The sequence below is a fragment of the Coccomyxa subellipsoidea genome (genome assembly GCF_000258705.1).
Source record: "Coccomyxa subellipsoidea C-169, whole genome shotgun sequence".
NCBI classification, from domain to species: Eukaryota; Viridiplantae; Chlorophyta; class Trebouxiophyceae; family Coccomyxaceae; genus Coccomyxa; species Coccomyxa subellipsoidea.
The window spans coordinates 2,659,795-2,680,107 of record NW_005178041.1 but is presented as its reverse complement, the minus strand read 5'-3'; the positions used below and the strand labels follow the sequence as shown (position 1 = coordinate 2,680,107).

General features: G+C 57.0%; 5 protein-coding genes across 5 annotated transcripts; 2 read left to right on the top strand and 3 right to left on the bottom strand.

The window, feature by feature from the left end:
• Window positions 1-307: 307 nt before the first annotated feature.
• On the bottom strand, window positions 308-7,257 carry COCSUDRAFT_39773 (Sec10-domain-containing protein; the record flags this gene model as incomplete). The annotated part of the gene is made up of 16 exons (XM_005651268.1): window positions 308-515; window positions 712-896; window positions 1,122-1,325; window positions 1,733-1,909; window positions 2,335-2,463; window positions 2,725-2,898; window positions 3,146-3,334; window positions 3,522-3,644; window positions 4,050-4,286; window positions 4,571-4,738; window positions 5,052-5,162; window positions 5,351-5,485; window positions 5,755-5,871; window positions 6,031-6,124; window positions 6,369-6,718; window positions 6,973-7,257. The coding sequence occupies 16 exons, from the start codon at window positions 7,255-7,257 to the stop codon at window positions 308-310; spliced, it is 2,886 nt and encodes a 961-aa protein (XP_005651325.1).
• A 2,095-nt stretch (window positions 7,258-9,352) lies between these two features.
• On the top strand, window positions 9,353-11,167 carry COCSUDRAFT_12072 (S-adenosyl-L-methionine-dependent methyltransferase; the record flags this gene model as incomplete). Its single annotated transcript, XM_005651267.1, has 6 exons — window positions 9,353-9,484; window positions 9,636-9,771; window positions 9,893-10,005; window positions 10,122-10,225; window positions 10,365-10,653; window positions 10,820-11,167. 6 exons carry the CDS (start codon window positions 9,353-9,355, stop codon window positions 11,165-11,167), a joined length of 1,122 nt encoding a protein of 373 aa, XP_005651324.1.
• Window positions 11,168-11,957: 790 nt separating this feature from the next.
• COCSUDRAFT_39771 (hypothetical protein) lies at window positions 11,958-14,326 on the top strand (the record flags this gene model as incomplete). The annotated part of the gene is made up of 6 exons (XM_005651266.1): window positions 11,958-12,188; window positions 12,494-12,729; window positions 12,871-13,022; window positions 13,140-13,510; window positions 13,724-13,946; window positions 14,181-14,326. The coding sequence occupies 6 exons, from the start codon at window positions 11,958-11,960 to the stop codon at window positions 14,324-14,326; spliced, it is 1,359 nt and encodes a 452-aa protein (XP_005651323.1).
• Window positions 14,327-14,517: 191 nt separating this feature from the next.
• Window positions 14,518-15,642, bottom strand: COCSUDRAFT_32271 (hypothetical protein). Its single transcript, XM_005651265.1, has one exon. It carries the CDS (start codon window positions 15,354-15,356, stop codon window positions 15,201-15,203), a length of 156 nt encoding a protein of 51 aa, XP_005651322.1. The 5' UTR covers window positions 15,357-15,642; the 3' UTR covers window positions 14,518-15,200.
• A 487-nt stretch (window positions 15,643-16,129) lies between these two features.
• Window positions 16,130-20,174, bottom strand: COCSUDRAFT_64653 (hypothetical protein). The gene is made up of 10 exons (XM_005651264.1): window positions 19,970-20,174; window positions 19,787-19,844; window positions 19,588-19,659; window positions 19,303-19,480; window positions 19,023-19,150; window positions 18,732-18,872; window positions 18,184-18,475; window positions 17,735-17,922; window positions 17,139-17,373; window positions 16,130-16,565 (listed from the first exon to the last, which is right to left on the bottom strand). Exons 1-9 carry the CDS (start codon window positions 20,104-20,106, stop codon window positions 17,149-17,151), a joined length of 1,419 nt encoding a protein of 472 aa, XP_005651321.1. The 5' UTR covers window positions 20,107-20,174; the 3' UTR covers window positions 16,130-16,565; window positions 17,139-17,148.
• Between the last annotated feature and the right edge of the window lie 139 nt (window positions 20,175-20,313).

Genomic DNA, 20,313 nt, shown 5'->3' with positions numbered 1-20,313 from the left:
GCCTTAGAGTTCTGAACTGAGTCACAATTCCTGAACGGCAACCAAAGAACACCTGCCTTGCAAGACAATTATCTATTTATGCAAGACTACAATCTTACTTGTAGCTGCCCGTGGCCCAGTAAACATTGACTGATCAAACAGACATTGGCAGGGAGCTTGTTTGGACAAATTGTTTGAGTTTTGACAAGAGATAGTTTTGTCCACTGCTCAGTGACCCTCAATGCTAGCACTGCCACAGTGTCACGTCATGAGGTCAACTCCATGTGTGTCAGCATCATGGCGATTGTGCTGCCAGGAGGTGCCATGATCACTCGTGAGAGAAGATCTTGGCGAGAGGCACGCCGTCGACCTTGGCGGTGGCGAAGTCTTCGCGCAGGCGGATGTACTGCAGCGCCTGCTTGTGCGACATGTGCAGCGACGTCTGCACCAGCCCGATCAGGCTGTCCGGCGACACCAGCAGAATGTTCACCAGCGCCGCCAAGTCCTCCATCTGCGCAGCAACCACGCGTTTACCCCTCAGGAGTCAGGCATAACAGAGCACCACCTTGAGCACTTGTGCTTGACCTTGAGGGACGCTAGTTACTTGATCCCTCAAACCGACAGCTGTCCAAGCGACAGGTGGTATAGAAGATGATCAGTACCAGAGAGGTTGCAAAAGCACTAGCAGCCAAGAGAAACGGAGAGGGCGCAATAATTGTTCTAAGAATGGACCGGGGACTGTGATGTTGGTGAAGGCCGGGCTTGCGGCGCGCCTGGGCGTTGGTGGTGGGGGAGTGGGAGTTGCGCAGGATGTCGGCGTACTCGGTCACGTCCCGCTTCCACCGCAGGGCGCCCATCGCGCTGTACACGTACCGCTGCATGTGCCCCACCAGCAACGCGTGCGCCCGCCTGCCCACCTGCAGCCCCACACCATCCCCACTCTCACCATTGCTGCACGGATCACGAGGCAACCACAGCCGCATGCAGCGCAACAGGTTACTCCACTGCACGTGACCGCCCTGAAGATATTCAGACTGCAGGCGGCCGCATGCCCTTCCCGCAGACTGCAAAAATTTGCATACACGCACATACAGATTAGAAGCTGTAGACCATTCGGAGATTCTGACAAATAAGACAGCCACAAGGGTGGCGAAGGGGCGCGCCTCGGTGTCGAAGGAGGCGAGGTTGGAGGCCTGCAGGGATTGCGCGGCCAGGCGCAGGAGCGCGGAGAGCAGAGCTGCCACGAGCGCGCACGCCTCCGTCGGACGGTCCAGCTGCGGCGTGTCCCCGTCCTCCGGCGGCCGGAAGTCCGTGCGCCGCTGCTCCGCCACCAGCGTCCGATCCGCCTGCGCAGGCAATACCCTCTCACACACCCTGCGCCTAATCTAACCCTCCGCAATCCACTACCTTCACAATGCATATGATCCTGACAAAACTCCCACCACTCACAGACGAGCGCGCCGCACTTTCGCACCCCCTTAAAGAACTTGGTTGAGCGGCTTTTTTGGCGTGCCCGGGCAAAGGTTCACTGTGGTCCGTGGCAGTTGATGCACAGCATGGCTCAGCATGGCAGGAGCAGTAGCAGAATTGCACAGCGCGGCACAGCGCGGCAGATGGCTTTTAATGAACCGGCACACCAGCAGCACAGCCATGTGGATTGAACATGTCAAGTCTGCAGGTGGGCAGGAGGGAAGGTGGCGGGGCACGCCTGCTGGAAGAAGGAGGTGAGGGCGGCCTGGAGGGCGTTGAGGACCTGGCGCTCAACGGCGCGCACGAGGGCGGCCAGGCCGGTGGCGCACGCGGTCGCCTCCACGGGCGCAGGCTCCACTCGCGGCTCAATCTCGCGAGCGTAGTGCTGCTGCAGCGCCCGGATTATCCCCGTCGCCGCCCCCACCGCCTCCAGCACGCGGCCCACGCTCCCCTCCACCACCTGCTCATACCAGTGAACAGGACATAAACAAGCAACCAGGCAGGATGAGGATCTTTAGTTACCTCTAGTTTCCTCTAAACCCTGAGCATTTGGATGACCTCCAAGTAGGGCACCCTATTGCATAACATCAAAAGCAGGGATGCTTGAAGACAGTCCTGGGGGCACTTCTTGTCCCTTTAAAGATCTGAACTCTTTTGTTCATCCATTGTCCAGCCGCCTTTAATCCCCACCATCGCCACTGAGGCCGTCTCCATGCATGCAGCTATGCGGCTTCCAGGAGTCTTCAGGGGTCCAGCGGGCGTGTGTCTGGCAGTTGGGACAGCCCCGCTTTCCACCAAGAGTGCAGGCATGCACGATTACAGAGTGTGAGGAGCCAGCTGCATGTTGCCGCGGCGATGTGAACTGCAAGGTCTAAGGGGGCGCACCGCGTAGGCGGCCTTGGTGATGGCAATGCGGGAGGGGGCGGTGATGGACTGCATGCCGTAGGTCGCGCTGTTGGCTGCCGCACACGCCTGCACCGCCTGCGACAGCCCCGATATCAGGTGGCTCGCCACCTGCAGCACGCAGACATATCTCAGGCGTGAGGCAGCCAGAGGCTCGAAGCACAGACTTGAATTCATAAGACTTCAACCAATTGGGAGAACTCAACCAACAGGAAAAGGGGAGTACTGTCGCAAGTGAATCCATATGTGATGCAGCGAAAAGGGCCTCAACCATGACAGAAGGAACGTGATGCCTTGTGGAGAAGACATGGCCATAGTAGGGGAAGGAAAAGAGTAAACAGCCTGACATGTTTGGGATGGGGTAGGCGTGACCTGCTCGAGGAGGCAGCCGGAGCAGGCGCGCTGCACGGTGGACGAGTGGAACAGCGCTCGCACGTTGGCAGGGGCGGCGCCCGCGGGGCTGAGCACCTCGCACCGCGTGGCCGCCTCCGCATTCCAGTCCAGGAACTGTTTCACCAGCTCCGGCGACACCCCCTGGCTCTGCGTCTGCACCCACATGCAGGTTCCAGTCAAGTCCCACTTTTGCAACATTTTAATCAGTGCAGCCCATGAGGGGTTCACTCCCTGCCATCCCGGACTGCACTTTATAAATATTCACACTGATAATGCAGCAACGCCCAGATCATAAAAGGGCCGCTGTGCTTGCAGGTAGGGGACCCCTAATTCATTGCACGCCAGCATGGGTGAAATGACAGCTGTTGGGTGAGCTTGCATGCACTCATCAGCCAAGTACCTTGGAGCGGAAGCCAGAGAGGAGGACGGAGGGCATGGAGAGCGTTGTAGGCGTTGCCTCGGCCTGCTGCGCAGCCTTGTCGTAGAGCAGCTGCAGCCAGGCCAGCTCCATGCCCGGGTAGTCGGCCAGCGCCTCCGCAAAGACGCCCTCCGACATCTCCATCACGTCCGTGCCATCCCCCACCACCTCCTGACCCACCCCGGAGATACACCGGTGACACACAATGCAAACGTCTCCCGGGCCACCATATGGCCAAGTGATGGGGCGCTGTAATGCCATTCATGTGAAGAGGAGAAAAGGAATAACTGGAGCCATCGTGAGTGATGCAGGGCAGCCAGGGCAGCCAGGGCACAAACAAGATGGCAGGGACTAGCACCTGGAGCTGTTCTGCAAGGGCGTGCGTGCGCTTGTAGACCTCCACCAGCAGCTTGAGGTGCTGCTGCCGCGCCTCGGCCGACGCGTTGGGCGCATGCACCACCAGCATGCGGTCCACAGCCGCCTGCTCATCCACAAAATTGTTGTCCCTCATAATGTGAAAACAGTGACAATTTACTTCAGGGACTGCCCGCTCACTTACATTGTCCTGACTGTCTTTGCCAAGAGTGCACAGAAGCCGGGGACATCTCATTGCTTCCCAGTAAAAGCATCCAAGCACTTGTGTGCATCCAACAGCAACTTTCTTATATCGAGTGCTTTGTGCAAAAGCATCCATGCACTTGTGCATGCAACCGCAATTTTATGATTGAGTGCGTCCATCTCCAAGCATCCAACCGCTTGTGCATGCAATGGCTTCTTTATATCGAGAGCTTTCATGCAAAAGGATTAAAGCACTTGTGCATGCGACTGCCAGGTCTGTATTTAAATCCTCAACACATAAAAAGGAAAGGAAAGGCAGGGTACAGACCTGGACGCGCTGCTCGAAAACGCGCTGGAGGAAGATGATGAGGGCGGTGCGCGGGGAGGGGAAGACCTGCTCCATCACCAGCGCCTCCTCCTTCACGGCCGCCAAGAGGCCCTTGTAGAGCTGCCCCAGGTCGCGCACGGCGATGCCGGCCGTCGTCGCGTCCGTCACCTGCGCGCCAGCCGCGCCCGCCGACAGCTCCCGCACGTCTATGAACATCGGCCGCGTCGATATGTACCGCTGCGCACACAAGAGCAGGGGCCGTCACATCCTGGCGGGGCCACTCATGTTTGCATTGCCAATAAAACGCTCAATATGAAGGCGCAGAACTCTATCATAAGCATGAAGCCGCAGACCTTGATTCATTTTTAGCCGCAGACAGCTTGGCAGGCACAGGCACGTCAGGGTGCTCTGGCCATGCACCACCACAGGCACTGGTGTGGGTGAAATCCCTCAAAAAAGCCGTCAGAGCGGCTGAAAGACGCCTGCAGAGTCGTGTGAAGGAGGATATTAACGGTGAACACCTGCACGAGCTGGGATTCGCCCTGGCGGAACTCGGCCATGATGCGCGCGCACTCGGCCATGCCGCCCAGGTCGCCAGCCGCCACGGCCGCGTCGAAGCGCGCAATGACGCGGTGCTCCAGCAGGCCCCGGAACGCCTCCACCTGCGCCACCGCCTGCTCTATGCTCCCCTGCACGCGCCAGACACACTGTTGATTTTGCAGGTAGAGGCCCTGTATTGTTGCAAGATTCTGACAAACGTGCCGTGTCTGTCAAGCCCCTGCCAGTCATTTGTAGTTGTGCAATCCTGGAACAGTTCTGGGATATTCCTTTAAAATAAAGACATCAGCCATAGTAGAGATTCCGGGCACCGCACGAGAAGGCTGGTTCCCAACATCTACTTGGAGGTCATGCGCTGATCAGGGGGCCAGTAGAGGGGACAGAGCTGGACACTGCATGCTCCAGCTCAGCATTGCAACTGTGAGAGAACCCCAAGCGGCGCACCGGTTGAGGCGTGCCCGGCCCGCTGCTGCGGGGGGCCTCGTCCAGGAGGGCCACCCTCTCCTTTGCAAAAGTGAGCTCCTGCCCAATCGTCAGGATGTGCCGCGTCACAGCCTGCATGCCCAACATACCCCATGGTCATCAGAAGATTAGACGTTCAGTGGTCCCCGGCTTTCATGTTCATCGTTTGGAGGACCTGCCTTCCAACACCGGGCAGGTGTCGGCAATGCCATTATCCTGAACATGCTCCTCCCACATGACAGATATGCATTAAGGTGTGTGGACCGTCCCAGAGCGCGCACCGCAGCCTCTGCCAGGCGGTTGTCGTCCTGGAACAGCTCGGACAGCTCGGACAGCTGGGCCACGTTGGCAAACTCCTGCAGGTAGGTCACCACCTTGACGCCCTCCAGCGCCCGCTTCCTGAACCCCTCCGCATTCTGACACACAACCCACAGCATGCGTCAGCGCCCATCAAATGCCCCATATCCTCCAATCTTCAGATCATCTATGTTTTCTACAAAAAAACTAGGGACGGGGTGGACGTGCGTTTGCAATTCTTGTCTGTCACAGTGACCTTCTACCAAACCAGGCATGTCTTTGCTTCCCTGATGCGGTCAACTTGTGATAAATGGTTGCCAGTTCTAGTGGTCAAGCTGGAGCCTTAGAATGAATTAGAGTACAAAGCACGGGAGGTTGAGACACGCACATGCAATCGGTCGCCAATCTTGGCGGCCGTCTGGCTGCTCTGGCTCATCTGCGCGTCCAGCTGTGAGAACGTGCTCTGCGCCTTCTCCAGCCCCACCTCCATCGCCTCCAGTTGTTCCTGCAGCCATACATCCTTGTCACTCATTGCCCTATCACAACCGACAAGCACAGACAACTCCACCCCAAACACTGTGGTCTTCAGCGATCTTGGCATGTGCAGATGGCTTCAGCCCAATATGTGCAGAGTGCCAGCTCATAGGACGAGTCAGTGGCACACCTGGAACTCCTCTTCTTTGCCGCGTAACTTCTCGTGCAGCGCCTGCACTTTCTGGTCCACCATCTTCTCCAGATCACCCATCTCCTTCTCCGCCCTGCACAATCCCAGACAGCAGCTTCATTTCATTGCGCCACCAGCAATTTGCTCAGCTGGGCTGCATGAAGGCAGAAAATGCAGGTGAAGCAAACTGCCAAGTGCCCTACCAGACGGTGAAAGCCTGCAAAAATTGGCTGATACTGCACTGACCAACACAACGCCGCAACGCCTCCGCAACATTCCTGTTGCGCATAAGAGAAAGTGGAATTCCTCGAATGAGGCGGAGCGGAGCTGGGGCGCACCGCTGGAAGTTGACGAGGAGCTTGTCGACAACCTGCAGCTCGGCCACGAGCGCGGCGGGGGTCGGCGGCTTGGCGGCGGCCTGCGAGGCGGACGGCTGCGCCTGCGGCCGCGACACAGCGGCGATCTGGGCGCGCAGGTTGTGCTGCTCCAGGTCAGCCAGCTTGTTGATGAGCTTGCCCACGCTGAAGTCGTGCAGGAAGGTGTCCAGTGTGACGGCCGCCGTCGGCAGCAGCGCGCGGTCGGCTCCCGGGCGCCCGCCCATCTTCGTCTGCTGCGCTGCCGCGGCTCGCATCATCAGCTGCCCCCCCATCGCCATCGCCTGCTTGCTCATCTGCTCCGAGGTCGGCTCCTGCCAGCGCAGCAGCATCACATCTTTTTCGTGTCCCTTGATGTGTAATAAGTCAAGCTCGTCATTGTGCTCCAGGGTCCAGTATATTACTTCCCAGGGGTAACCAGGCACAGAGTCACAGTGGAGCATTCAGCATAGTCCAGGCTTGGGGGAGCCAGCGGCACCTTCTTGGTACATTACTAAGCCAGATTCTTGAGCAAGGGAATGGATGGGAAGGAGGACGGAGGGCAGAAGCGTGCCTGCTGGCGAGTGACCTCCCTGGAAAGAGCTTGGCCCTGGCTAGGCGAGGCGAAGGACAGCTCGCTGAGCTGCTCGCCGCGGCCGTTGGCGAGCGTCTGCCTCTGCTGCGCCTTGCGCTGTAGTGCTTGGCCTGCGCTGGGCGTCAGCTGCTGCCCACGCTGCTGACCCAGCTGCTGCCGCCCTGACAAATCCCTGGCAAGGGGCTGCCCCCGTTTCAGATCCTGCCCAAGCGACTGCCCCGAGAGCGGCCCATCCTGGCTATTACGCTGCAGCACCTGGCTCCTGCGTGGGCCTTCCATTGAGAGTGCCTGTCCCCCAGAGGTGTCCCTTCCCAGCGGCTGGCCCCTGCGAGTACTCTCCTGCCCAAGAGACTGCCCTGCTGGGGGCTCCCTTGTGAGTGCCTGCCCGCGGCGTGGAAAGTCCTGCGCCAGAGGCTGCCCGCCCGAAGATTCCCTCGCAAGTGCCTGGCCTCTCATCATAGGCGATGCAGCTTCGGAGGCGTCCCTGCCTCGCACAGTACTCCTCATTGGCGCCCCTGCCTGGCTGTCTCTCGCCAGAGGTGTGCCCCTCTTGCTGTCCCTCGAAAGGGGCTGTCCCCTTGGAATGTCCTGCTCAAGTGGCTGGCCTGAGGTGGATGCGCTGCCATTGTCCCTGTCAGGCCGGTTGCTTCCCAGGGGAGGAGCCTTTCGTGATGAACGGGCCAAAGGTTGCCCATAGTCACTCATCGTTCCTCAGCTTTGCATATGCTTCACATGACGTCTGCTCAGTTTCTCAACTATGAATTGATGAATTGTCCTGATGATTGTTTGGGAGCTCATGTCCCAGCGATTGAAACTCCAGAACCTCGTTCACGAGCATCGAGATGAGCACAATCCGTGATGCTGAGGGAGAGTACCAGCCACATCACAACCACCTTGCAAAGTGGAAAGCGCTCAACATAATGTATCAAGCTGTCAACACCTTTGAACAGAGGAGGTCAGTGCTGCTATATCTGCTTTGTTCATCTTGTTTTCCTAAGATGCGTAAAAGGCCGAGAAAGGAGCTCTCTAGACTTCAGGCACAAATGGTCAAAGAAAATATTTCTTAGACGATTTTTCTCTGAATTATTCTGATCAATTTGCTCCTGAGCTCCCAATTCGCTTGTCAATATTGGAACGTCAGCAACATGCCCGCATGCGCGTGCGCACGTGCAAATTCTTTACAGTTCCTCGGACGACTCCTCTGAACTGAAGATTTTGTCCAACCAATCATTTCTAGTCTCAGTAACGGTGTGATGCATGTCAATTTGAAAGAAATCCAGGCTTGAAAGTGCTCAAAGAGAAAGTTGTGAAATACGTTCACCAATGGCGTCTGTACAAGACTACGAGATGGCACAGCACGAGGGTGCCGACAGCGAGGGGGATTGGGAGACAGATTCAGGCGATGAAATCGAGGAGGAGCAGGCCGCAAAGTGCTTGTTCAGTGACGATCTGCTGCCTAGCGTGACGGCTGCACTGGAGCACGATGCCACGCACTTTGGCTTCGACTTTCATCGATATGTGAAGAAGGCAAGGCTTTGCCGTGACGATTTACAGATTGGAATGGCTGTGCAACACCCCGCGATTTTGCATGTGTCTCCTTTTACGTGTCTAGTACTACCTGAGCAAATGCTCCTCTGCAGGCAAGACTGGATGATTACGGCGTCATCAAATGTGTCAACTTCATAAGAGCAGCTGTTGAGCAGAAACACGATCCACGCAGCGACCTTGCAGCGGCATTGAGCACTCCTGAGAAGCCTTGGGACGATGACAAATACCTCTTTCCAGTACTCCAGAACGACAGCCTGTTGTGCCATGAATTCAACACCTCAGAGGATCCTTCGCAGTGAGAAATTCGACATGCTTTGCTTTCGCAAAATTGGATTCATATGCACCCATTCAACGCGCTGCTGTGACAATGCCTGGGGCATCTGGTTGAGTTGTGCATTGTGTGAGAAGAATACCCGTTTCTCAAATTGCAGGCAGAGAATGCCAGAGCCGGCGGCGCCTTCAAAAGGTACAACCGACACAAATGTGGAGCTTGAACAGCTCAAGCAGGAGAATGCAGCCCTGCGCACTGCTCTTCAGCAGGCGTGCCTGGCAGACATGGCCCCCGAGGTGGCCGATGAGCTGCAGGCATGTCCTCTCACCGTCCCCTCACTCTTGACTGCTGTGAGCCGCCGCAGCATGCAACAGCGTTTGGGTGGGCATGAGCAAGACTGTCTGAGGCTGGGCCAGGCTGCTGCAGGGGGGCGCAGGCCTGGAGGCTCTGGGGGACATGGACTTGGGTGACAGAGGGGCCGCGAAGACAAATGGCGGTGCAAGCACCACAGGCACTCACATCAGCATGCGTACGAGGGGCGGCCGGCCGCGCTCGATGCGGGACGCGCGCGTGGAGCGTGCCGATGAGAGCTACTTTGACTCCTACGGCCACTTTGACATCCACCGCACCATGATCTCCGACAAGGCGCGCTTGCTGCCCAAATTCCGCATAAAACCTGCATCACATGTGCAGGACAACGCATGACAAGCATTTCAGCACATGACAAATGCATGGCATTTTATGACAACTCTCTCACTGCTGGAAGCAGAAGGGCAGATTGGGGCCTGCTGTGTGGCCTCTTCAACTGTATTGTACGAACGTTTGATTGCAATGACAGGTCCGGACGGACGCGTATCAGCGGGCACTCGAGGGCAATCCAATGCTCATGAAGGGTGCTGCAGTGCTGGACGTGGGCTGCGGCACAGGCATCCTCTCCATGTTTGCTGCGCGCGGCGGGGCTGCCCAGATCACAGGTAACAGGCACTTTACTCACGGTGCTGCACTTGTGACACTTCTGAACGCTCGTCTTGTTCAAAGCATAGTGATGTAATTTGTCAGGAGAGCTTATGGGAGGGTGTGGTGGATGTGCTGCAGCTGTGGAGGGCAGCAAGCGCATGGCCGAGCAAGCGCGCAGCATTGTGGCTGAGAACAAGTTGGACAGCGCCAGCGGGGGCCCCATCACAATTGTGTCTGCGCGCATGGAAGACGTGGACTCCCTGCCGCAGGCGAGACGCACACAAGCCACCTAGATTTTGGCATGCATATGGCTGAGTTGACAGCAGTGCAATGACTTTCCAGCACGTGCACACTTTTCGCTTGTAAGACGTTCATGAACTTGTTGCAGGTGGACGTCATTGTGTCAGAGTGGATGGGCTACGCGCTCTTCTTCGAGTCCATGTTGGACTCTGTCATTTACGCTCGCGACAGGTGGGCTGCTCCCTGAGGCAGCGGACCAACATTTAGCTGCCTTTTCAGTTTCAAGTGGCTGCACAGCTGAATTGTGCAGTTTTAGGCATCAGGCTTAGAGAGTGTAAGGTTCTGCACTAATGGCTGGGCGGCAATGCAGGTGGTTGAAGCCCGGGGGAGCCGTGCTGCCAGACCTGGCGTCCATCCACATGGCAGGTGCCGGCGCAGGCGCGCTGGATCTGGAATTCTGGAACGATGTCTACGGCTTCAGCTACCGCCCTGTGCAGAACCTGCTGCTTGAGGCCTCTCTTAAGGACGCCATTGTGGCGCCTGTGGACGCGCGGCACCTGCTGACGGCCCCCTGCTGCCTGCGCTCGTTTGACATTGCCACCATGAGCGCCGCCGACACCGAGTTCAGCACAGAGTTTGTGCTCGAGGCAGCGCCGTCGGTGAGCGGCCCAGATTAGGCTTGTCACTGAGGCCTGATGACCCCTTCAGCATCTCCATTCGCAGTGTTGAAGTTGTCCTTGGCTGTTGACTGTCTTGGAGCAGGTGCCTTTGTCTGTGTGCGCAGAGCAGCTCGATGTTGACATGTACATGTGTGCAAATGCGCAGGCGACGGGGGCGGCCGCAGAGTGCCACGCGCTGGTGCTGTGGTTTGACACGGAGTTCAGCGCGAGGTTCTGCAAGGAGCAGCCGGGGCTGCTGTCCACCTCACCGCTCACCCAGCAGACGCACTGGGCGCAGACCATCCTCACCCTGCGCGAGCCTGTGCTCCTGCAGACCCAAGCCGCAGCAGCAGAGGGCGGTGCGGCGAGCCTGCGCGGCCGGCTGAGCTTCGGGCGGAGCGACAAGCACCGCTGCCTGGACATCTCGCTGGAATGCCAGGCCTACTCCGCGCAGGGCGCCCCCGCGGGCAGCCTGCAGACGCAGCTGTACAGCATCGCGACCGCGGGCAACTGATGCATCGTCTGATGGCGTGGCGCAGACACGCAGACACGCCATCAGACTTGTGGCACAGACAAGTTCAATTGCAGGACGCGCAGGAAGTTCTATCGTCACGAAACTAGCCGTTGTGGCACAGACAATGGAGTGGACGATCACTCTCTTGATCACAATATGGTGATCGTGATTTTGCTGAATGTCAAGCAGTTTCCTCTCTTTACTAAATTTTAAAAATTGCATCAAGATTTGCCATAGACGGTTAATGCGTTCTCTGGGTCATAGGTATGTGCATGCGCATCAATTCAATTCAAAGTAGCAAGCTCTTCAGATGTCAAAGTAAGCAAATTACCAAAAAGCTAGTGGCACCTCCATCAACAGAACTGGTCCTTGCAGGTTTTCTTCTTTCTTGCTGAGCCCCATCCCAGTACCCCTGTATTATACACGGCCATTACAAACAGTCCACGGACTCCCTAGATGATGCGCAGGGCTCAGAACCCGATCGGCATCTGCGCTCGCAGTCGCTCAGATCGGCGAGTGCGCCACACCCAGTCTCGGTCGTACCTGTCCTGGTTGTCACAGAGCGGTTCCCGTGCCTGATAGGCCCTGTGGCGACTGCTGCTGAAGTGTCCAACCCCGTACGGAGGAGACTGTCGTATTTTTAAGGCAGTATCGTTTGGCATTCTAGGTGGTTAGAATAGAAGGAAGGATTGTGGTATCGTATTACGGTTGGTTTTTGGTTCGCCAAGTCGCCCACGCCGTGCGGGTTGCGGCCAAAAAAAAATTCCAGGCTGCTCCAGCGGGGGCTAAAATGCCATCCTCCCTGCACGACGCCTACATGCAGGCCGCCATGGCTGAGACGGCTCTCAGGACCGTGGCGAATCCGCACGACCAGGCGCTCGCTGCCCTTGGCGTCCATCCTGCCCTCCACCAGGCCTCCAGTGTCCCTCTACAGAGCGGGCTCGTCAACCCGCACGACTTTCCATCGCGTTTCAATAATGGTTTTGTAAACACTGCGCTGCAGAGCGACTGCAACGGAGGGGTGCGTGCTTGCCCGTTCTTCTCGCACACCTTGGCTGAACCAAATGGCCTCCACCCTTGCTTTGTAACCGAAAAGACCTTGATCAGTGGTTTGTCTATCAGTGTTTTGTCCAGATGCGCTGTGTCTACAGTGGACTGGATCAAAGCCCCACCATGAGATCAGCATTCATGGTGCCTGATTCGCAATGCCAATTGAATGGCAATACGGATCTCTTACCTGGTGTTGGACTGGTCTCGACATGTATGCGTCCGTGTCTCCTTTGACGCCAATGCGGAAACCTGAGCGTTGCCCGTTGGGGTTGACAGGGTCTCACGCCGGCGCAGCAGCAGTACCTGGAGGCTGAAGTGCTGTATGAAGCGGCGCTTCACAACCTTCGCACCCACCAGGTCCAGGACGATCGCCAGGCGCTTCTTGCCTCTCTGCCCCTGTGGAACGCCCCCTTGGGTCCACTGCAGGCAGAGGGCCAGGCAGCGCAACTTTATCTGCCCCAGCAGTTGGCAGCGCTGAGGCCGCAGCCGCAGCAGCAGCCGCAGCAAAGAAGGTGCACCGCCTGACCCACATGGCCCACCATCTCCCAATTCATTGACTTGTGCGCCATGTGCCTTGATCAGGCTGGCTTGGGTATAACTATCCCCAATGCAAGAGCAGCTTGTACAAAAGACGTTGCTTTTGACTTCTGCAGGAGAGGCCGCCGTGGAGGGGTCAGGCAGCACGCCTACAGGAACGGTCAAGCCTTCGCCAATCGCCCCAATGGGCCAAGGCCGCAGGGCCAACCTGCCCAGGCGCCAGGTCCCTCCCCGGCCCCTGAAACGGCGGCTGAGCAGCAGATCGCAGGTGCTGCCCTCCCCATGTTTCTCCTTTCAACCGATGTCTGCGATGGGGGTTGTGCCTTGCCATCAGCTCCACCATTAAAACTCTGTTGCCAGCGGAAGTGTCTGCTCTGCTGTGCAGCGGCCGCCATCTCTGGAGGCACGGGCGTGTTTCTCCCCAACCGTCCGCAGCCACTGCTGCAGCCCACACGCAAGCCGGCCCCGGGTGCGCCCATGTCAGCGCCGTTGCCCATGTCCAGGGCGGCAGCCATCAGCAAGGCCAGGATCCAGGCGGCCGCCAATGCAGCGGCGGGCATGCCGGTGCCCTCGGCCGCCTACGTGCCCACGAGCGCTGACCTGGCGGCCAGCGTGCGCCTGGCAGCCAGCGGGCAGCTGGTGCACGGCGCCAGCAGCCTGCCCCACAGCGCCTTCTTCTTGCAGGACCCCTTCCTCAGCGGCAACAGCAGCCTTGCTAGCACCATCTACACCCCCAACGGCACACAGGACATGCAGGTGCGCTCGCATGATTCCCCGCGGACTACTTCTATTTTGCAGGACATGCATGCGTGCCCGCATGAGCACATGCCCTCCCCCTTTGATGTTTCCCTCTTGCGCAGACAGCTCGGTGCCGCGGTGGTGCCTGACACTGAGAGCAAGCAAGCAAAGTTGACATGTTCAATCAAGCTCAGCCCTGCGCGTTAAGCATTTATTGTCTGGTGTTCATAGGGCTTGATCAGCCAGCTCAGCGGCGCGCTCAGCGGCGCGACGACGGGATCGGGCCGCGCATCGCCGCGGCTGACCCCGATGACGACGCCGCGCGCATCGGAGGGGACGGCGGCCGCCCTGCGCGAGCTTATCTACTCCACCAGCGAGGACAGCAGCCACTCCAGCGCCAATGACCTCCTCATCTCCCACGACGCCGCCGCCCTGCTCCGCGCCGCCTCGGCCGGTGCGCAGCCATCCCACCCTCCTGTCGGTCCCCGTCAGCCTCTCCAGGACCCTCTTGAGATAGAATATTCCTGGCCCAACACAGGCCAGGTTTGAAATTAACTTGCAATTTTGGGCCCCACTGAAGAATGCCTCCTGGCGTTGCTGGGCCCAAGGAAGGTGCATGCTGGGTTTAGGGGCGTGCCACATGCATGAGTAATGTGCGATTAAAAAGACGTGGGAGTGTGTGGTGCAGGAGGGAGCCTGGGACCATCGCAAAGCATGCTCAACCTGTACAACATGCGCACCAGCGCTGCCGACGCCCGACAGTGCCCGTCTGCCCCGGCTGGGCCGCCCTCGCGCACCGGCGGCGACGTCTTCGGCCACCTGTGGGACACCTGAATAATACTGAAGCAAGCCAAGCTCTGACAGCCCTGTTTCACTTGGATGAAACAGCTTTGTCAGCCAATTTTCCCCCGTGCCAGCATCTTGCCCCCGCTTGCCCTAAGCGCCTCCAGCTCACCGCAGATGGTTTAAAGCCAGGAAAGAACAGCACACATGCCAGCATTGTGCCGTGAGGGCTGCCTCCTCAGGATAACACGTGGCGGAACATTCCATTGGGCTCAAGACTCTCAATTTATTGACAGTGTAACAGGCGCTCAGTATTGCAGCCTTGGATCAGGCGCTCAGGAATTTCAAGCATCAGAGGCTCCAGGAGGCGGAGCCATAAGATGCAGATTCACTTTTGAGCGAGGGTGAGGTAGTAGAGGACACCAGCATTATTCTGTGGTGTGCCTAGATCTGTTGATGTCTTTTGCTCACCAATGCCGGCATAGGGACTCGGCACCTGAACGTTTCTTCGTCTGGTCTACAAGCACACTTCTGTGCGAAGAAATAAAAGCGGGAGCGCACGTCTTTTTTGACGGGGTTCGTGGTAGCCTCCATCCTTGGTGCTCCTTGGATGTGTCGCCCCAGAGTACTGCAGCCGTAGACTGCCTGGCTAAACAGGGTCTGCCATGCAGTTGAGCATGTGTGGAGAGAAGAGCGGGTGGCTCTCCATTGTTGGGGGGATCCCTGCCTGATCAGCAGTGTCCAGCAGTGATCTAGCGTCCATCATGCTCTATTTGGTGTGGGTAAAATGAGGTGATTGTGGTAATGACTTGGTGGTGTATCTGTGTGTCCGATTGAAGGCTGCCGTGCCCAGGAAGAGACAGTCTATAAGCAAATATCTTGGGGTAATATTCGGTGGTTCACAGGACATGTTGTCCGAGCAGGGTTAGTCACTGCTGCTAGATGCGCAGATGGCTGTGCATAATCCCTGCTTTATGCTGCTCGGGATCTTTTCCAGCTCTGACTTGATTTCATGATCGAGCTTTTTCTTGGGCAACAATTCGTGTCCACCTAGGGTGCCTGCCTCTAAGCAGCTGTTCATCGCCTCACAAGCAACCTAGGATTCAGGCTTGCAGCCTGATGGACATCTGCGGCCATTTGTTAAAGTTCCATTGTGGGGTAGTAAGGAACACGCATGGGGTTGCTGTTCTACATCAAGCAATGTACAGTTGACGCATGGCACAGGCAGGAACAAAATTGCTGCCAGGTAATTTGCCCTGAGAGCACAGATACTGACTGTCCCTTCCAGCTTGCTTGTCTTTGCAGCACCTGGGATTGCGTATGGCTGTAGTAGATGAACTGCTCTTTTTAATCCATCAGGTTTCAGCAGAAGGCCTGGGTGTCGAAGCCAGCATGTTCATTGTAGATGGCACGCTAGCCTCCGTGTGGTGCATTCAGAAGTGCTTTGCTTTGGACTTCTTCCTGTTGTCCTGATGGTGCGGATCAAGTCAACTGCTTGCAAATGCTGCTGTGTGTGCGTTCTCATGGATGAAGTGCTTAGCAAGCAGGGACCCTGCCCAGGTAATGTGTGTCTCAAGCTGTGGAGGTGTATGTCTGCCAAAAGAAATATGTTATTGGTGAATTTTTGTCTGCTTGCAATTGTACCAAGCATTTCAATCAATGGCCGATGGGCGATTATTTGCAAGCGTGTGCAGTAGCTATGTCCTATCACCTTGTAAATTTCAGAGGGAACCTACTATTGCAGAGTCTCTCTTTGAATGGTTGACGCAAAGATTCGAGGTGTCTCGTCAGACTGCACATTTGCAACTTACCATGCATGGTTGCCCTCGCGATATTGATATTGCGAGCTTGTCTAGACACACTGTGGCTTACAGATGGCTCATTGTGATTTATCGCGATCATTCAAAAAGGTGGTAGTCACTTCGGTCTGCAAATCAGACACAGTGAGACATGACATCATAACGGCAAACTGTCATTTCCTCACAGCATCACACTTTGAAAGTGAATCTGTCTGGCGCACAGCATGGCACTTGAAGATTCGGGACAAGTACTGCAAAATTCACATATCATGACAAAGCCCCAGATGCCAGAAAGATGATCACATGTTCAAGCAAAAGCCCATTGGTGGCCCAAAGCAGAAGCTTACACGGGCAGAAAATTAGCTACTTACCCAGCATGATATATGGTCTCCTAGCAGCTCATGTCCACTGTATGGCTTGTATGTCTTTCTCCCTGTCTCATGCCACACCATGCAATCCTGTTCACTCCCCCCGCACATGCCACACGCCCCCTGAAGGTTGAAGAGGCATGATCAGATGTGATACGACTCTATTTTGCAAGATGCACTTGGATTGCTGGTAAAGGGGTGACTTGCAGGCCGACATATGCAAAAGAATATCATCTTGCAGCCAGCGAGCCGTTTGGTGAGAAGGCTTGGCTTTGCACACCTTGAAGGTGACCTCATTCTGAACATACCCAACACACACACCCACACACCAGGCACACCACACCACACGGGCACACAAGCGTTCAATCACGTCAGCATTGAGTCGTATACACTGCACAAGCAGAAGGCACGATCAGCTCTGGTGGAAATTTCCTCAAAGCAGGCCAGGCTGTGCTGAACACATAACCTGAAGGTGGATCATGGGACTAAAAAGCTCAAATGAAGATGCAATCAAACTCCTTGAGCTGCCTCATCCAAGAGCCCGCAGCAGGACTTCTGAGCAGCTGCACACATGGCACAGATAGCATGCACCCAGTAGGTACTAGATCACAGGGCCAGCAGTACTTGATACCCCCATGCACCTTCGCGGCCCAGGATCGGACAAAGGGGAGTAATCGGACGCGCATGCGCATGTACCTGGGGTTGATTACACGAGCATGACGCCGGTGAGGGCGCGGCGGTCAACTTCATCGCGAGTGGAGGTGAAGATCTCGATGTAGCGCGAGGAGCCCGGCATGATCTGGCGGTCCTTGGCCAGCGCCAGGCGCAGCTTGGCGCCCGCGCCGCTGATCTCCACGTAGGCCTCCCCGGTCGGCCGCCCGTCCGGGCCCACCACCAGCTTCACCTTGTCCTCGCTCATCTGCCCGCACGTCTGCACCAGCATGGGGCATGGCGTCTGTTCATTGAACAGCAAGATTTTTGCATGCATTGAAAATATGTTAGGATGTAGTATCGAAGGAGTATCTGAAATCTGCCACCTCTCCGAGTTGCCTGCCCTCCTCCTATATCTAAATCCTAATATAGGAGTGCACTGCTCCCGTTGTGCTTGGAGTGCCCACAGCATGATGAGCTGACACCGCACGAGTGCCCCAATGACATACAACGGAGGTGCGGAGAATTCTTGGCTCAAACACAGCTAAAAGCTCGAGAGTGCTGGACACAGAAACACAGCGCACACCCAAATGACGTCAGGCATAGGACTCTGGGGTGTGGGAGGGCAGGGGTTCGCGCACCGAGAAGAAGGAGCAGATGTCCGGCTTGGTGATGGTGAAAGGGATGCCGCGCAGCTTGATCCAGCCCTCCTGGAAGGGCACCGTGGCCGGGTCCAGCACGGGCGCCATGTTGGGGTTCACCATGCCCCCGGTCGCCGGGTTCAGCGCTGCAATGCCGCTGATGCCTGCCGGCAGCGGGGCTGGGCCTCCTGCACGCCCCAGTCGTGCACATTTGAACGGTTTCTGCCTTGAGAACGAGGAGGTAATGCAATCCCGGTGAAAGCTCTGTAGCAACGGACGCTTCTGGCCAGGGCCGGCTGTGCCGCTCGCGTGTGCGTACAGGTGTAGTGCAAGCCAAGGGCATGTCTGTCGACGGTGGGGATGACGTGCACGCAGGTGAACAGGGGCATGCAAGTTATCCTTCTGTCTCTAGGCATGCCCTTGGGAACGGAAGCCGGTTGTGCGCGCACCAATCGGGGATCCCATGAAGCCGGCGGCCGGCGCCTGCGGAGCGGCCCCGGTCCACTTGCCGGCAGCCGCCTGGTTAAAGTCGTCCTCGCTGGCAAAGGCGGCCGTGATTGAGTTGCCGTCAAATTGGCGGCCGTTGAAGGCCTCCTTGACGCGGCTGCTCTCATCCGGCGTGCCAAACTTGACATACACCCGGCTCGGCTCGTCTGCGGCCACCGTCGGCGGCGGCCGTGGCACCGCGATGCCTTCCACCGTGCCGTACTTGCCGCACTCCTCCTTAACGTCCTCCATCAGCTGCGCAGTCGAGGCCACACTTAAGCCCTCTTGCAACACTTGCACGGCCCAATTATCCATGCTGCAAACCCACCTTCCTTGCCTTCGCCCAGCCAGGCTGGGTGGGAGATGCAACTTGCCAGCCTGGGCTGTGCAAGAAGCATGATGAATCATGCAGAACCAAGCGTTGGCAGAGGCATGCATGCGTGCATTTCAGGTGTGCCACTTAGATTGACGCATTCAATATACGCAGAGCTCGCATGCAGGGAAGACAGACGCTTGCATCTGTGCGTTCGGCCTCGTCGAGCAGCTGCAGCGCCTTGAGCATGTTCTTCAGCAGCACCACGCGCGTGGGCCCGGTGCCCAGCCTGGCCGCAAACATCTGCGCAGACGCAAGCTGCGCCGGTGGCGCGTGCCCCTGGAAACACACCGGACCCAACTCATCCAAAGGGGGCTGAACATGCTTGCATGCTATGAGATGAGAGGTTGTGGGACTGCACACCCATGGCAGTCGGCGCTCGCAGTGCACTGGGTGATGACGGATTCAAGAGATGCACAGAGCTCTGACCTGTGGGGGCTCAACATAGCCCTTGGGCCGCCCGACGTTGATGTTGCGACCGCACAGCTCCACCTTGTCCAGTGCCATGCCGCTCGTCGCCAGCTCCTCCGTGCGCATCTCCACAAAGCCAAAGCGCCCTGCACAAATCCCCGATGACACAGATTAAATTGAGCTGTTGGCATCAGCACATTGTATTCCTCCATCACGCACCATACATGTCACGGAGTCAGGCTCACATTCCTCCTTTTGAAGATATATCACCGATATTCCAATGTGATTGTGTGGCCACCTGAGGGGTCCATGCCCACGTTGATGACAGGAGGGTTGAGCTGTGGGTCTGGCATGAGGTGTGCCAGGGCACCATTGAACAGCTCCCGCAGCATCACATCCGTGACTGCTCCAATGGTCAGGTTGCCCACATACACCTCGCGCTGCTTCTTGCCGCTGGCGGCACCACCCATCAGTGCCTGTCCACCCCAGAAACCTATCACTGGGGTTGCTCCCATCCATCAGATTTGGATCCCAAAAATTGCACTAGCAGCAGCAGAAGCTCCGATCACTACCAGAAAATCACCTGCTGCTGGAGGAGAAGCTGCTGTGACATCATCTGTTGCTGGAGCTGCTGCTGCTGGATCGCCATTTGCGCCTGGTACTGGAAAGCACAGTCAGGATTCTCCTCTACACTGAGCTTCAGAACAATTCAAGATGCAAGGCACGACATGAATCTATGATGCAAGTGTGTGGTAACCGTGCGGAACGCCCTAGCCCCGCACCTGCTGCACCTGCTCTGCATCACTGAAGCTGCTCTTCCTGTCCCTCCGGCGGCCAGGGCTGCATTCACACAGTCACAGCCATAAGCACGTCTCTGAATTATTTGCTAACTGAAAGTGAATAATTGGGAGGACCTGGCGGGTGTTAAACTTTGATAGACTCCATGGATTTCCCCTTTTCCAGACCTTCGGTCCCTGCTGCGGTCCCGGCTGCTGTGCTTCCGACTTTTGCGGTCTCTGGAACGGCTTCTGCTCCTCGATCGCCGCTTGGAGCTCTTGTGCTTATTGTCCCGCGATCGCTCTCTTGATCTTTCCCTAGCCATCGGAAATTCTGGTACCCCTTTTCTCCAAGCGTGGGAGTCAAGGTGATGTCACAGCAAGAAGCAGAAATTTTCCTCAGGTTTGTCTTCGGCATGCCCAATGGATATACCCATGCAAAAGATAAAAGCGCGATTACTAAGCCATGTGATACTTTCTGGCGAAGATACTTGCGAACCGACAGTGGTTTTGAATGAGGTGGTGGTTGAAAT